General features: G+C 39.1%; 2 protein-coding genes across 2 annotated transcripts in view; one reads left to right on the top strand and one right to left on the bottom strand.

Annotated features, from left to right (window-relative positions):
* Nucleotides 1-4237, bottom strand: part of RABGAP1 (RAB GTPase activating protein 1) — a 155620-nt gene extending 151383 nt beyond the window's left edge. The window contains exon 1 of the mRNA XM_065879947.1: nucleotides 4010-4237. The gene's annotated coding sequence lies outside the window, so the exon portion shown is untranslated. The remainder of the gene's footprint in view (nucleotides 1-4009) is intronic.
* An 8776-nt stretch (nucleotides 4238-13013) lies between these two features.
* Nucleotides 13014-14339, top strand: ZBTB26 (zinc finger and BTB domain containing 26). Its single transcript, XM_065879552.1, has one exon. The coding sequence runs from the start codon at nucleotides 13014-13016 to the stop codon at nucleotides 14337-14339; it is 1326 nt and encodes a 441-aa protein (XP_065735624.1).
* Nucleotides 14340-15668: the final 1329 nt, after the last annotated feature.

Raw genomic sequence — 15668 nt, 5'->3', positions numbered from 1 at the left:
GGCCACGACAGTGAGAGGCCCGCGTACCGCAAAAAAAAAAAAAAAAAAAAAAAGAGGGAGAAATTAAGACATTCTCTGATTCTAAAAAAAGCTAAGGGAGTTCATTACCACTAAAACCACCCTTCAGGAAATGCTGATGGGAATCCTTCACGTTGAAATGAAAGGATGCTCAACAACATTTAAAGCCATATGAAGAAATAAAGATCTCCGGTAAAGATAAATATATGGGCAATTATAATTGTAATTATTGTTTAACTCCATTTTTATTTTCTACATGATTTAAAAGACAAATGCATAAAAATATTAGTCTAATTTATTACAAACACAATGTATAAAGATGTAATCTGTAGCATCAAGAACAGAAAGAGGAGACAGAGCTGTATAGGAGAGTTTTTGTATGCTACTAAAGTTGGTATCAATTTAATTATATTGTTATAAATTTGGGCTGTTAAATGTAATTCCTATAGCAACCACAAAGGAAATGTCCATAGGATCTACAAAGAAGGAAATCAGAAATAAATCAAAACTTTTCACTACAAAAAAATCAAACACAGAAAAAGGCAGTAATGGAAGAAATGAAAGACACAAAAGCTATAAGGCCTATAGAAGACAAATAGCAAAATGGCAGAAATAAGTCCCTCCTTATCCGTAGTTACTTTAAATGTAAATAGCATAAACTCACCAATCAAAAGACAGAGATGGGCAGAATGGATAAAACAAAAACAAAAACATGATCCATCTATATGCAGTCTAGAAAATACTCACTTTAGAGCCAAAGATATTAACAAGTTAAAAGTGGAAAAAAAGAAAAGAGAAGATATTCCATGCGAGTACTAACCAAAAGGGAGCTGGGAAGGTTATACTAAGGTCATACAAAATGACTTTAAAAAGGTTACACGAGACAAAGAAGGTCATTATATATTAACAAAAGGTTCAAAAGAGCAAGATTATATAAAAATTATAAACATTTACATAACTAGAAGAGACTTTCAAAATATATGAAGCAAAAATGACCAGAATTAAAGGGAGGAATAAACAACTCTACAATAATAATTAGAAACTTCAACAGCCCACATTCAATAATGAATAGAACAACCAGATAAAGATAAGTTAGGCATTAGAGGACTTGAACATCACAATAAACCAACTGAACCTAACAGAAGTGTACAGAACATTCCACTGAACAACAGCAGAATACACATTCTTTTCAAGTTCACATGGGACATTCTCCAGGACAGGCCATACATTAGGCCATAAAACAAGTGTCAATAGATTTTAAAAGATAGGTATTATACAAAGTATCTTCTCCAACTACAATGGGATGAAGTTAGAAATCAGTAACAAAAGGAAAACTGGAAAATTCAAAATATGTGGAAATTAGAAACACATTCTTAAAGAACAAATGGGTCAAAGAAGACCTCAAAAGGGAAATTAGAATGTACTTGAAAATGAGTAAAAATGATAAAAACATACAAAACTTATAGGATACAATGCAAACAGTAATTAGAGAAATTTATAGTTGTAAATGGCTACATTAAAAAACAAGAAAAATCTCGGGCTTCCCTGGTGGCGCAGTGGTTGAGAGTCCGCCTGCCGATGCAGGGGACACGGGTTCATGCCCGGGTCGGGAGGATCACACATGCCGCGAAGCCACTGGGCCCGTGAGCCATGGCCGCTGAGCCTGCACGTCCGGAGCCTGTGCTCCGCAACGGGAGAGGCCACAGCAGTGAGAGGCCCGCGTACCACATGCACACACACACACACAAAAAAGAAAAGTCTCAAAATACCCTAACTTTATACCTTATGAAATACGAAAAAGAACAAACTAAACCCAAAGCTAGCAGAAGTAAGGAAATAAAATGGAATGGAAATAAACCAAAAAAAAAAGAGAGAGGGAGAAAAAAAAAAAAAATCAATGAAACCAAAAGTTGTTTCTTTGAAAAGATCAACAAAAATCAACCTAGAAAACAATGGGCAAATTCCTTGAAACACACAAATTATTTATTATAAATGGATTCCAGAAAAATTAGAAAATCTCAACATACTTATAACAAGAGATTGAGTGTGTAATCAAAAACCTCCCAAAAAACAACAGTCTTGCACCAGATGGCTTCACCAGTGAATTGTACCAAATATTTAATTTAATTAAAATATTTAATTAAGAATTAATACCAATCCTTCTCAAACTCTTCCAAAAAACTGAAGAAGAGGGAATGCTTTCTAATCTCATGAGGCCCTCATTATCCTGACACCAAAGCTAAATAAACGCATCACAAGAAAATTATATACCAATGTCTCATGCATATAGGTGCAAAAATCCTCAACAACATAAAAGGAAATCAAATCCAATAGCATACTAACAGGATTATTCCCCATGACCAAGTGGGATTTATCCCAAGAATGCAAGAGTGGTTTACCATAAGATCAACCAATGTAATATATCTCATTAATAAGAACTAAGGGAAAAAACCTCATGATCATCTCAATTGATGCTGAAAAGTCATCTGAGAGAATACAATGCCTTTTCATGATAAGATCTTTAAGAAAAGTAGTTACAGAAGGAAAATTCCTCAACATGATAAAAGTATCTGAAAAACCCGCATCTAAATCAGTAGCTTACCTACGCCTCTAAGAACAACTCATGAACAAGTCAAGGATGCCTCCTTTCACTGCTGCTGATCAACATTGTAGTGGAAGTTCTAGCCAGAACTATTAGACAAGAAATAAAAGGCATCCAAATTGTACACAAAGAGGTAAAACTATATTCACAGGCAACATAATCATATATATAAAAAAGCCCAAAGAATCCACATGAAAGCTTGTAGAGCCAAAAAAAAAAATTCAGAAGCGTTGCTGGGTACAAGACCAACACCAAAAATCAGTTGTGTTTCTACACACTAGCAACAATATGAAAAGGAGATCAAGAAAGCAATTTCATTTATAATATTATCAAAAAGAATTAAATACCCTGAAAACTAGAAAACACTGCTGAAAGAAATTAATGAAGACCTAAGTACATGGAAAGACATTTCATGTTTAGACAGGAAGACTTAAAATTAAGATGGCAATATTACCCAAAGTGATCTACAGATTCAACACAATCTCTATCAAAACTACAACAGCCTTTTTCTCAAAAATGTAAAAGCTGATCCTCAAATTCATATGGAATTTCAAGGGCCTGGCATAGCCAAAACAATCTGGAAAAAAGAATAAAGTTGAAGGCCTCATACTTCCTCACTTACAAACTTACTACAAAGCTACAGTAATTAAAAGAATATGATACTAGTGTAAGAGCTTCAGTCACATGTAATAGAATAGACAGCCCAGCAATAAATTCTCACATACGTGGTCAGTTGATTTTCAACAAAGGTGACAAGCCCATTCAATGGGGAAAGGACAGACTTTTCAAAAACGGTGCTGGAAAAACGATAACGACATGCAAAAGAATGAAGTTGGCTATAGCAGCGGTGATGGTTACAATATTGTGAATGTACTTAATGCCATGGAACTTCACACTTACAAATGATTAAAATGATAAATACTATTCATGTTTAAAAAAAAAAAATACTATTCATGTTTTACCACAATATCCTCCCTCTCCACCCCCTAAAAAGGAGGAGAAGCCAGAGAGCCATTGGACTGGCAAGATGGAAAAGGGCTCTAGAATGGTACTGAAGTTTACTGGTGGGCAGGACTGCGTGTATGATGCCGTTCACCAACACAAGGACTACAGGAGGTAAGAAGCAGGTCTGCGGATGTACTTGAGTTCAAAGGTACATTAACACTGGACAACCAGTTGGAGATGTCTTCTAGGCAGCTGACCCTGGAAATCAAGAGAGCTGTCTGGTCTTGCGAAAGAGATCTGTGAATAGTCAGCACGTAGTAGGTTACGGAGAATGCAGATCCCTGGGAAACACCAACATCCAAAACGCGAGGGAGGTAAACTTCCTTCCCTCCACTTCCTGGGCCCAACGCGGCGAGTCCACATTCCTAGGCGGGAGGGGCTTACCAACACTTTAAGTGCGGAGGCACCCTTCAGGCCCACGCAGGCAGCAGACAGCCGAGACGCAGCTAGAGAGGAGCGGCTGAGAAGGAGCGAAGTGCGTGGGGCCTGACCCCAATCGCTAGGGAGCCGCGGCACCCGCACCTCGACTCACGGGTGGAGATGCTCGCAGGAGTCTGGGGCACGCACTTTGCACCCCGCCCACAGCGCCGAAAGTCTCTCTCCGAGCCCGCCGCCCTCCCAGCCTTCCGATTGGCGGAGAGGACCGTAGGACCTGGAAGTTGTCTTTGTCCGGCGAGGGCTGCCCTTCCGGTTCCGTTGGGTCCCCCTTTGGCTCGGGTTCCCCGCCCCTCCCCCTTCCCGGAGCCCCGAGGGGCCGGAGCTCCTGGCGGTGCCGGATCCTGACGGTGGCCTTCCCCTGGGTCTGTAAGTGCGGAGGCGGCCGGAGCGCCGGGTAGGGGTACGAGGTCTCTCAAAATGGAGCCCCCTTGGGGCCCTGGATTGGCCGGGACCTGCCCTGGGATGGGGACCGAGGGGCTGGCCTAGGCCCGGGGGGACTTATGGAGCCCTAGGCCCGGCCCATGCTGTGCCCCGCCCCTTTCCCTTCCCAGCGTCTGGAGTGGGGAGCCTAAGGATGCCCCCAGGGACCTCCTCTTGGGACCCTAGCCGAGGGCCCCGCAGTTTGCTTGAACGCCCGACTCTGGCATCTTGTAGGAAGTGCCAGATCTGGGCCATGGCAAGGCCTCAGGGCCAGCCCGCGAGAATCATTGTGAGTGCTAAGATAGGTTAGTCTTTTGCCACTGGCAACAGCACCTTTATATTTCTGGCGCTATGTCAGGCACTGGGAATTCGTAAGATATTGTTCCAAGTTTCAGGGTCGAGTTTGAGAGCCAGATAAAAACAAATGAGTGCCCCTGCGATGTATGAATCAGTCATATATGTATGAACTGTTCAAGGGGCAGTTGCTGGGGAGGCTGAAGAAAGAAAGTGACTTCTCAATTTTATTTGTTGGAGAGGATAAGGTGGAGAAGGGCTTTTCCTACAGGAGGAACAGTTGCAATGCTGTGAAGGGATGACTGAGCATAACTTGTGTGGGAAAAGGAGGAGGGGGGCGTGGGGCTCTTGTGCAAAGGATGAGATATGAGGCTGGGAAAGTAGACCGAGGTCCAGGTAGTGAAGATTGAATCCTAAAGGAGGTGGGTACTTTTTGAAGAATTTTGAGCAGGAGACTGGTATAGTTCGGATTTGCACCGTAGAAAACCATCTTGTTCTGGAGGTCAGCCTATAGAATAGGAATTTCTATAAACTGATTCTGGACTCTTTAGCTAAAGTCTAGATGCTCTCATTGGAGATTTCTTTTGAAGGAGTAGTGGGATCAGTCTAGTAAGAAGTAATGAAATCCTGAAATGGAGTTATGACAGTATTATTGGAAAGAAGGCAGGTAATGCTGTAGTGAATGCTGTAAAGACTCCATAATAAATTGGATGTTGAGGGTGAAAGAAGTATCAAAGCTGAGTCTTAGGTTTTAGGCCTGTGGTATTTGAAGAATGTTAATGCCATTATCAGCAATAAGACCATAAGCCTAGTGTAGATGACAAATTCATTTTTTGGATATGTTGACTTGAAGGCCTAGTGAGATAGCCACATGGAGCTGTCCAGTATAGAGTTGGAAATGCAAATCTGCAGCTCAACCTAAATGCTGTGGCTAGAGTTAAAGGTTTGAATTATCATAGAGCGTAGAGGTGGAAGCCATGGGAATAGCTGACATCAGGAAGGGGTTATTGAGAAAGAAGGGAATATTTGGGGGGAACGGTTGCATTTACAAAGCAGAAAGAAGACTTAGAACTAATAGTAGTTGGTGTAGCAGCAGAAACAGAAGTAGATGATAAAATATAAGAAGTAGATGATAAATATAAGGGTTCCAGCAACCAAGAAGACTCAGAAGTCAAGAGAAGAGAATACTGAGAAGGGTCCACTGGGACAGTTGATGCAGAGCATTTGGAGAATGAGGGGGGAAAAAGATGGCATTTCTTTATCAAGAGATCATGAGTGAGCTTTTACAAAGCGATTTTAATAGAGTAATGAGGTGATAATATATGGAATAATGCAGACCTCAAGTGGTTTGGTGTCAAATGAGAATGAAAAAAAGGCCACATATGAAGGATTTCACAAAGAAAATTGACAGGCTTTATTTACTTACTTACCTAGCATTTGCTTATAGAGCACAATTCCAGGCACTATTCTAAGTTCTTTTAAAAATTAACTTAATTTTAAAAATGAATTTACTTTAAAATTAATTTAATTTCCCGTAACAACCCTATGAAGTAATATTCTTTGACAGGTGGGAAAACTGAAAAACAGAAGTGGTTAAGTAACTTGCCCAAGGTCACACAACTAGTAAGTGGTGGAGCAGGGTTTTGATTCTAGGAAATGTGGTTTTACCCACTGCACTAAGCAGTGATTGAATATGGGAGTCAAAAGAATGGGGAAAATTTAAGCAAAGATAGACTCAATTAATAAAAAAAATGGAGAGGCTTGGAAGGAGATCCAGATTGAGAAGAAGGTAAGTAATGGATTTATGTTTGTGTTATGTATTTGTTTTTTATTTCTTTTCTTCTGTCTTAGATTCTCTTCCAGTCTGTGCCATTTTAGGTCAGTTTCATTCACAGTTAGGTCAGTTTATGTCATGCTTTCATTTATTACTTATTATCTATAATCAGGTCTCCTCTTAAGCTTCAGAGCTGTATCCAGCTAGCTAATGGATTTTTCCTTAATGTCATGCAGGCTCCTCTGGTTAAACATTTTAACACCTGACCCATGGTCATCCCCTCCAATATTCCCTAGCTTATTGAATGACACTCTGTCAAAGATACCCAGTTTCTCAAACCAAATATCTTGGAGTCATCTTGACCTTTCATCTCTTGTTTCCCACCTTGGTCATCAAGTCCATCAGTTCTTTGTTTGAAATATCTTCTAGGATCTGTTTCCTCTCTCCATCCATATTATTTCCGCTCAGTATCCATATTATTCAGGCCCTCATTATTTCTATCTTGATCTGTTAAAGTAATAGCATACTAACAGGTTTTCTTGCTTCCACGCCTACTGTTCTCAGAGCCATTCTCCATAAGCTTTTATTTTTGACTTACTGAGTTTTAGCCAGTTTAAGAGTTTAGATATCATGCATTTCAAGTGATAGAGTAGTAGCCTAGGGCAGGTATTTTTGATTAGCTTGAATTGAGGTTAAGTTTGGTTAAGATTAGCCATGAGGATGGAGAGTTAGGAATTTTTTAAATAGAGAAGGTAATAAAACATTGAGAAACCAAGACAGGCTTTCTGAGGAAGTAAGCATTAAGAAAACAGCAAAAAGTCAAGGACTAAGCTTTAAAGAATATACTTACCTTTACACAATTTAGTGAACCCTTGAGGAACAGATCAGCAAAAGAATGGTGGAAAACTGAGGCCAGTAGTTAAGTCACTTGCCCACTTCTGTACAACAGTTTAAGAAGAATGAACTAGGTCTGTTTATTCAATATAAAGAACCCTCAAAAGCAATAAATGAAAATTGCAAAACAATATATATATATAGTTTATAAGTAAGAAACCTAATTTTATTTTTTGTTTTCTGTGGGTAGAAGTGTTGTTTTAAAAATGGAGGGGAGGGAGGGCTTCCCTGGTGGCGCAGTGGTTGAGAGTCCGCCTGCCGATGCAGGGGACACGGGTTCGTGCCCCGCTCGTGAGCCATGGCCGCTGAGTCTGCGCGTCCGGAGCCTGTGCTCCGCAACGGGAGAGGCCACAACAGTGAGAGGCCCGCGTACCGCAAAAAAAAAAAAAAAAAAAAAAATGGAGGGGAGGGAGAGTCATTAAGGAAGAAACTTAGAACCAACTGAGAACTGAGTGGAAGGAGGCTGAGAAAGGGGGCTTGTACTTTATTAAAAAATTTTTCCAAGAAGGGTATATTTCTGTAATCTTACAGTAAAACAAAAGAGTGAGACCTTGGAGAATGCAGTGTCATGAAAGTTACCCAAAAGAAGAAAATGATTGAGTTTTATAGAGAGAAAAGCTGTAGTTTATTACAACCTCTTTGAAAAATGGCATATGGTGTTAATGAAAGACGAAGAAAGATTTCCAAGTAGCTGTGAGTGCTAAGTTGAAAGATAAAGGTACTTTTATGAGGTAGATGAGGAAACAGACTGACATACAGCTTTGGAGTTTATTATACAGAATAGAAAAGTTTTCCTTATCAGTATTATCAGAGGCATTTTAGATAAGAAACATGGATATTTTTGCACTGCCCATCGCACAGCAGTGAACGTTGTTGAACGTAGAATATTCACTGATCATTTCTAGTTACTCCTGTTTGAACAAAGGGAAATTTTCAAATTAGCTGGAACATTTGTTATGGAAATGATTATGGAAGAATTGTGTAAGTATAAATAAAGAGAGAATGATCTTAAGTGAGACTATTCCTATTTCATTGATGTTTGAGAAATGGGTCATTTAAAACTTGCTGAGAGAAACTCAGCAGTATTTAGACTTAATCACAGTAACCTAGACAACAGATGGTAAGGACCTGAGCCATGCCAATGGTAGTAAGAATATAGAGAGAGAATTTGGAAATCATTCTGAGGAAAGAATCAACAGAATGTGGGGACCAAGTCTCTATTCTACCTGATCAGATCTTTACTTTCTTTAAGTTACTAGAAGGTCTGCTATAATCTAGAGTTATGTGAGAGATTTTTATCACAATTATCAATAATTGCTGTTATAAATTAACTATAGTTGGGGAGTCTGAAAATCAAATATATTCATAATTTTATTAAGTCTTGTTTGTAAATGGCATTAAGTTTCATTCTACAAAGATAAATACAGGGCTTCCCTGGTGGCGCAGTGGTTGAGAGTCCGCCTGCCGATGTAGGGGACACGGGTTCATGCCCCGGTCCGGGAGGATCCCACATGCTGCGGAGCGGCTGGGCCCGTGGGCCATGGCCTCTGAGCCTGCAGGTCCGGAGCCTGTGCTCCTCAACGGGAGAGGCCACAGCAGTGAGAGGCCTACGTACCGCAAAAAAAAAAAAAAAAAGATAAATACACAGTATATGTATAGCTGATTCACTTTGTTATAAAGCAGAAACTAACACACCATTGTAAAGCAATTATACTCCAGTAAAGATGTTAAAAAAAAAAAAAGATAAATACACAAAAGATAGAAAAATAATATAAAGTTAAAATAAGTGAGAAAGGAAGGTAAGACAAGGATAATACGTAAATGCTTTACTATTAAAGTCCTCTAGACTTGACACAAATTTGGCTTTACGTTGTACTTTTTGTTCTTAAACATAAAACTTTTATTGAAGCATAACTAAATACACAAAAGTATATCAATCATAAGTGTACAGCTGAATGGATATGAGCAGGGAGATCTGAACAGTTACACAGTTAACAGGCATAAGATAAAACTTAAGCTAGCCTAGTTTCATACATGAATTTTGTCATCATGCAGCTTGAGCACAAGTTCTACCTCTAACATTTAATACTTTCCACCTCTCTTAAATTGAGCAAGTTATTTATGTTCACTAAGCTTGGGTTTCCTCATAGGCAAAGTGGAGATGATAATAATACCTACCTCATAGAGATTTTGAGGATTAAATGGGTCAACTTGGGTAAAGCACTTAGCATTATACCTGGTACTCAGCAAGGATTCAGTAAAGATTAGCTATCATTTTTCTTATTTTTAAATAAAATTAAACCAGTTCATACGAAACAAGTGTTCCTTTTTATTTTGACATTTTAGAAATTTTGTTTAAAATTTGGTTTTATGTTGTTAAAACTATTTTTTGGAAACAAACCCTAGAAAGACATTTTCCCCAGGGCACTCAAAAGAGGGTATCATGATAATGTAGAGCATCTCTACCATAGCTCAATAATAATTTCCTAGGAAACATTAAGAGTTAATTATGGTTTTTGTTGAATGAGCTGTGTAAAAATAACAGTTGGTCCTTGCCCTCAAGTAACTAACAGTCTGTTGGAAAGAGAGACTGGTGACAAGAAACAAGGATAAACTGTGTGGCCTGGAAATAAGAGTTTATCAAAGGGAGACAATACAGTGGACTGAGACATTAAGGAAAACTTCTTAAACAGAATAATTTTTCCTCACATTCTTGGACTACAGCAGACAAATCAAGCACTTTCCTGAGATACCTGTTTGACTGCTTCTGTTGGTAAGTTTCTTGAGACTGATGAATAGGAAGTAAATGAAATTGTACTCCAACTCCTGTCTTTGGAACTTCAAGGAACAATCCCTGAGGATAGTTGTCTAAAGCATTACAAGTACTGTCATATTATAGATGGAAGCAATTAATGCTCATTTTTCAGTGTGAGTAGGAAAATACTGACCTGTCAGTAAATTTAGGACAAGCTAAACCTCTAAGTAAGAATGCCCCTTTTGTTTGGCCACTTGAACAGCAGTCATTTATATAATTTCTAGTTATAAATTGGGACAGTCACTGTTTCCAGATCAAATATATTAAGCTACTGTAATTGCTAAAACTGACCACAGATAATACAGTTGTGCCACTTTGTTTACTGATATAGTCCCTGTGTCTCCTAGATTCTTCCTTTTCATTTGATATTCACCACCTTTTCTATGACGCTGAATTTGCTTCTCTGCATCCCTCCTCTCATCTTCATTGTGATTTTTCATTATCTGTACTCTCAGAGTGCCATACAAAGGGAAAGCTTATAATTTAGGTATAAATATATTTTAATATACCTGTGCCATACCAGTTCCCCCTCCTAAATCTCACCTCTCTTTCAATGACATTTTAATTCGGCTGAAATCCTAAGTTTAAAACCTTTGCACGTTACTTTTTTTCATTTTCTATCTCCAGTTACCAAGTTTTTTGAAATATCTTTTTGTTATTTTTCCTTGCTCCTTATTCATTTTCATTCCTTTCTAGGCTCTCATGGCCTCAGACCTGTAATGCTTATGCAGACACCGCATTGGTCTTCCTAACAGCAGTTCTTGCTTCTTACTACTGTCAAATGAATCGCATAGGTTCAACAAATGCAAACTGAGCACCTGCCGTGTGTTTAGTACAATATCAGGTGATGGGAATACACACCAGTTTGAACAGAAGAGGGTTTGGCCAGTAATGTGGCTGCATTAAGTAGAATTTGAAGCCAAAGGAAAGAGTGTTTTGCCCTAGAAGATGCAGGTTCCCAGCATTAGCTCCATTGAATAGGGTGGAGATTCTTCTCTCTAATGCCATGTAGCTTGCAGTTTGGGGGGAAGGAACAAGTATTGGTATCCTGAGTGTTATGTTAGAAGCACTTAGTTATAGGTCCAGTAGAGACAACTGTTCTAATCTAAGGGGTTAGGGAAGGGCCCTCAGAGGAAATAAAGGAGTCAGAATTGGCTAGGAATAGTGTTATGGACTAAAGAAATAACTGCTAAGGTTTGGAGTCAGTAGAGTGCTGTCATGAACCAGGCACTGAGCAATAGGAGTGAGACCTAGATTCTGCCTTTACGAGCCGGTGTTCTATGAGCCTTTGTAATTCAGTGTTCTAGAAGATAAAATTATAAAGATTGGGCTTCGGGGCCAGATGTTGCTAGGAACAGCTGGTTGTCTCTTGATTCTCAACTACGGAGTTGATGGATACATAAAGTTCAAGGTGAATTTATTGATGCACTGAGATTGTAGAGCCGCTTCTCAGGGGTAGACCTGATATACCTACTGATCTCACAGAAGACTGCTATATAGACTGGTGGATTGTCATTGTAAAAATAATAAATGTGTTGACAATATCATGTTGCCGTGGCTAATTCATCCTTCCCTTTAGAGTGACACATGGGAAGCCAAGTTATCAGAAAATCATTTGAAGAGTATGGAATCAGAACATGGGGACTTTCTCCAAAGGAATTGCTTCATAAAGGGACAAATACACAGAGTTTTGGCAAAGACACCTTCTCCATGGTTGAATGGTTTATGCTAATGTTTGCCTTAATTATTCTTACATTTACTTGATCAGTTTATATTCAAGAGGTTAGTCTTCATCCAGGAGACAATGGGAGGTCACAGAAGGATTTTAGGCAGGAGTTGGATATAATCAGATCTGTGTTTTTGAAAGATGACGTGTGATGGTGTAGAAGTTGGATTAGAGGTAATGGAAGCTGGAACCAAGGAACATTTATGAATCAGTTCTAGTAGTTGATGAGTAATGATGGATAAATAGGGATAAGGAAGAAAGAATAGAATCTAGTAAGGATTAACTAGATCCACCTTACTCCTACTCAGATTCCCACCAAGTGACTCATCTGGTTTTTCTATGTCAAATATTTACTTCATATATCAAGAAATGTTTCTTAAGAAAGAGTTTAGGTTTGTCCAAAATGCACAGGATAAAGACCTGTGCCTTTGACACTGTCTAAAAGTTGTCCCTTTAGGCATGTGACTTTCATTTTATTGCAGAAATACTTGTATGAGTAAATTCACATCAGTTTAAACAGAAGAGGGTTTACCCAAGAATGGGGCAAGCAATGTCACTGCAGTAAAATACAAAGCGAAGGAAAAGAGTGTTTTGTCTTCAAAGAAGCAGGTTCACAGTATCATGCAGAATAAAGTAGTTATTTCATTATTACTTGTTGGGATGTTTTAGGTGGTTCTTGAAACCTGATAGAATTATCATTTGAGAAGCAAAAAAAATGCCCTTGGAATAACTCAAGCACTGTTCTTGTATTAAGCATCTTAAAAAGTTGAATGAATACCAAGCTATTTACACGGATACAAGTCCACTCCTGAGGTGCAATTGACACTTGATGTTGCTAAGGCAATTTTTAACAGCCTTTGAAAGCAGTTATGCTAGCTTCCTCTTTCAAGGAAAATTTTATTCAGATACATATAAACAGGTATGACAACACAAATTTGTTTTTGGAAGGAAAATCCAGGTTTTCTTAATTGTTTGTATTTTCTTAAATTCATCCTTTTTAACATTTCTGTTCTTTAGGTCTGCCAAAATGTCTGAAAGATCAGATCTCCTTCACTTCAAGTTTGAAAATTATGGAGATTCAATGTTACAAAAAATGAACAAATTAAGAGAAGAGAATAAATTTTGTGATGTTACAGTTCTCATAGATGATATTGAGGTACAGGGGCATAAAATTGTGTTTGCTGCAGGTTCCCCCTTCTTAAGAGACCAATTTTTACTGAACGATTCCAGAGAGGTGAAAATCTCCATATTACAGAGTTCCGAAGTGGGGAGACAATTGCTCTTATCCTGTTACAGTGGTGTGCTGGAATTCCCTGAGATGGAACTGGTAAATTACTTGACGGCTGCGAGTTTTCTTCAGATGAGCCACATTGTAGAACGGTGCACACAGGCCTTGTGGAAGTTTATAAAGCCAAAACAACCAATGGATAGTAAAGAGGGATGTGAACCGCAGAGTGCTTCTCCCCAGTCAAAAGAACATCAGGGAGATGCCAGAGGCTCCCCAAAGCAGGACTCACCTTGTATCCATCCATCTGAAGACAGTATGGATATGGAGGACAGTGATATTCAGATTGTTAAGGTAGAATCTATTGGGGATGTATCAGAGGTTAGAAGTAAAAAAGATCAGAACCAGTTTATTTCTTCTGAACCCACTGCTTTACATTCATCAGAGCCCCAGCACTCCCTGATAAATTCAACTGTGGAAAACAGAGTAAGTGAAATAGAACAAAACCACCTCCACAATTATGCCCTGTCTTACACAGGCAGTGATAACATCATCATGGCCTCAAAAGATGTCTTTGGGCCTAATATTCGAGGTGTAGACAAAGGCCTACAGTGGCATCACCAATGCCCAAAGTGTACCAGGGTGTTTCGTCACCTGGAGAACTACGCCAACCATTTAAAAATGCACAAACTCTTTATGTGTCTACTCTGCGGCAAGACTTTTACTCAGAAAGGCAACCTTCATCGACACATGCGTGTGCATGCCGGCATTAAACCTTTCCAGTGTAAAATCTGTGGGAAAACCTTTTCTCAGAAGTGTTCCTTACAGGATCATCTTAACCTTCACAGTGGAGATAAGCCCCATAAGTGTAACTATTGTGACATGGTTTTTGCACATAAGCCAGTTTTGAGGAAACACCTTAAACAGCTGCATGGCAAAAACAGCTTTGATAATGCCAATGAAAGAAATGTGCAAGACCTCACAGTGGACTTTGATTCTTTTGCATGTACAACAGTCACAGACTCTAAAGGGTGTCAGCCACAGCCTGATGCGACACAGGTCCTGGATGCAGGTAAACTGGCCCAAGCTGTCCTGAACTTAAGGAATGATAGTACTTGTGTGAATTGAGTAGGGCCTTTATGCTCCTAACTAGAACTGACTGCAAACATGGCAATAGTCTGAGTCTTTTTAGGAGTGATTTTGCGAATTTGACTTCTCCAAAGCCTCTGTGCTCTGGAAGTCATAGGGGTGAGTCAAAGCACTAATAGACCAGGCAACTTGCCACTTGGAGTGGTCTTGCCTTCCTTTTGCCCTTTCCCATGTTCTGTTTTAGAATTATTTATCCTGTGATGTCTGTTTCCTTTCCCAAGGAGTATTCCACCTGTCTACCTAACATTGACTTATGTCTTAGACTGACACTGTTTTAGACTTTTCACTGGGCACATTCTGAAGGTACCAACAAGTTAATAATATCACCTCCAATCCACTAATAGATGCTATGCTAAGAGAAGCGAATAATATTTTTCATTGGCAGAAAATAAGCTGAGATATAAGGAGATATTGCTGTTGGCCTGAATATGTGATAGAATTTGTAGTTGCCTTGCCTACTGATAATTCATCTGTGTCTGATAAATGAATGAATCTGCTTCCTACAATTTGTACTTGTCTTGGAGCTGGCTATAAAGTATTTTGGATTATTCTGTACTCTTTTCAACAGTATATAGCCCAACTTCACATCATTGAAGTTCATGTAGACCAGAGTACAGTATTTTTAGCAACACCTGCAGACAGATAGTTAGGAATCAGCACGGGGAGCATAACCAACAAAGGATGGTAGTACAGTTGTACAACAGTACTTATTTGGGAGGCCTTCCCCCAAAAGAAGCCAAATGTTTATAATTAACCTCTAACTTACTTGGTGATGCTTTTGAAGTCAGGATTGCGCCAGGCACATTTAAAGTGTGCTAACGCATAATGGTCTCTCTAAAAAGGGGCTATCTGGAGTCATTCTCTAGGCTTTGTTTTAGAAGTTAGCCATCAGTAAGGTGAGTTTGGCCTTCAGAGCTTTGTCCAGTGTATTGTAATAGTCTCTGAATTCTCATTTCCTTGTGTACCTTAACTTCTAAAATGGATGAAAAAAGTGGGTCACAGGAACAATCAGGTTTTTGCATTTAGATATTCTTATAAAGGTACATAGTCCCACCTTGTCACCTCTGATAGATCACTAATACAAAGTTGATTTTCCATTATGGAAAAACAAAACAACTGTTCTTCCTAAAGCACATGTTATAGTTAAGAAATAAAATTTTGAGTCTTATTAGCTTCTGACCCATGAGTTAGATTTAGGTAATAGGAGTGTTTGAGTCCATAGAGAATCTTAAGAGATCATTTAGTCCACCTCTCTTTTTTTTAGTTGGGATATCCAAAGCCCAAAGAGGTGGCCTGGCCAAGGTTAGC

Source organism: Phocoena phocoena, chromosome 6 (genome assembly GCF_963924675.1).
Source record: "Phocoena phocoena chromosome 6, mPhoPho1.1, whole genome shotgun sequence".
Taxonomy (NCBI): Eukaryota; Metazoa; Chordata; class Mammalia; order Artiodactyla; family Phocoenidae; genus Phocoena; species Phocoena phocoena.
Note: the sequence above shows the minus strand (reverse complement) of the source record. Positions and strands in the feature narration are given on the sequence as shown.

Bases quoted from the DNA above. Each gene is read 5' to 3' on its own strand.
- ZBTB26 (XM_065879552.1), top strand. From the start codon at position 13,014: ATGTCTGAAAGATCAGATCTCCTTCACTTCAAGTTTGAAAATTATGGA.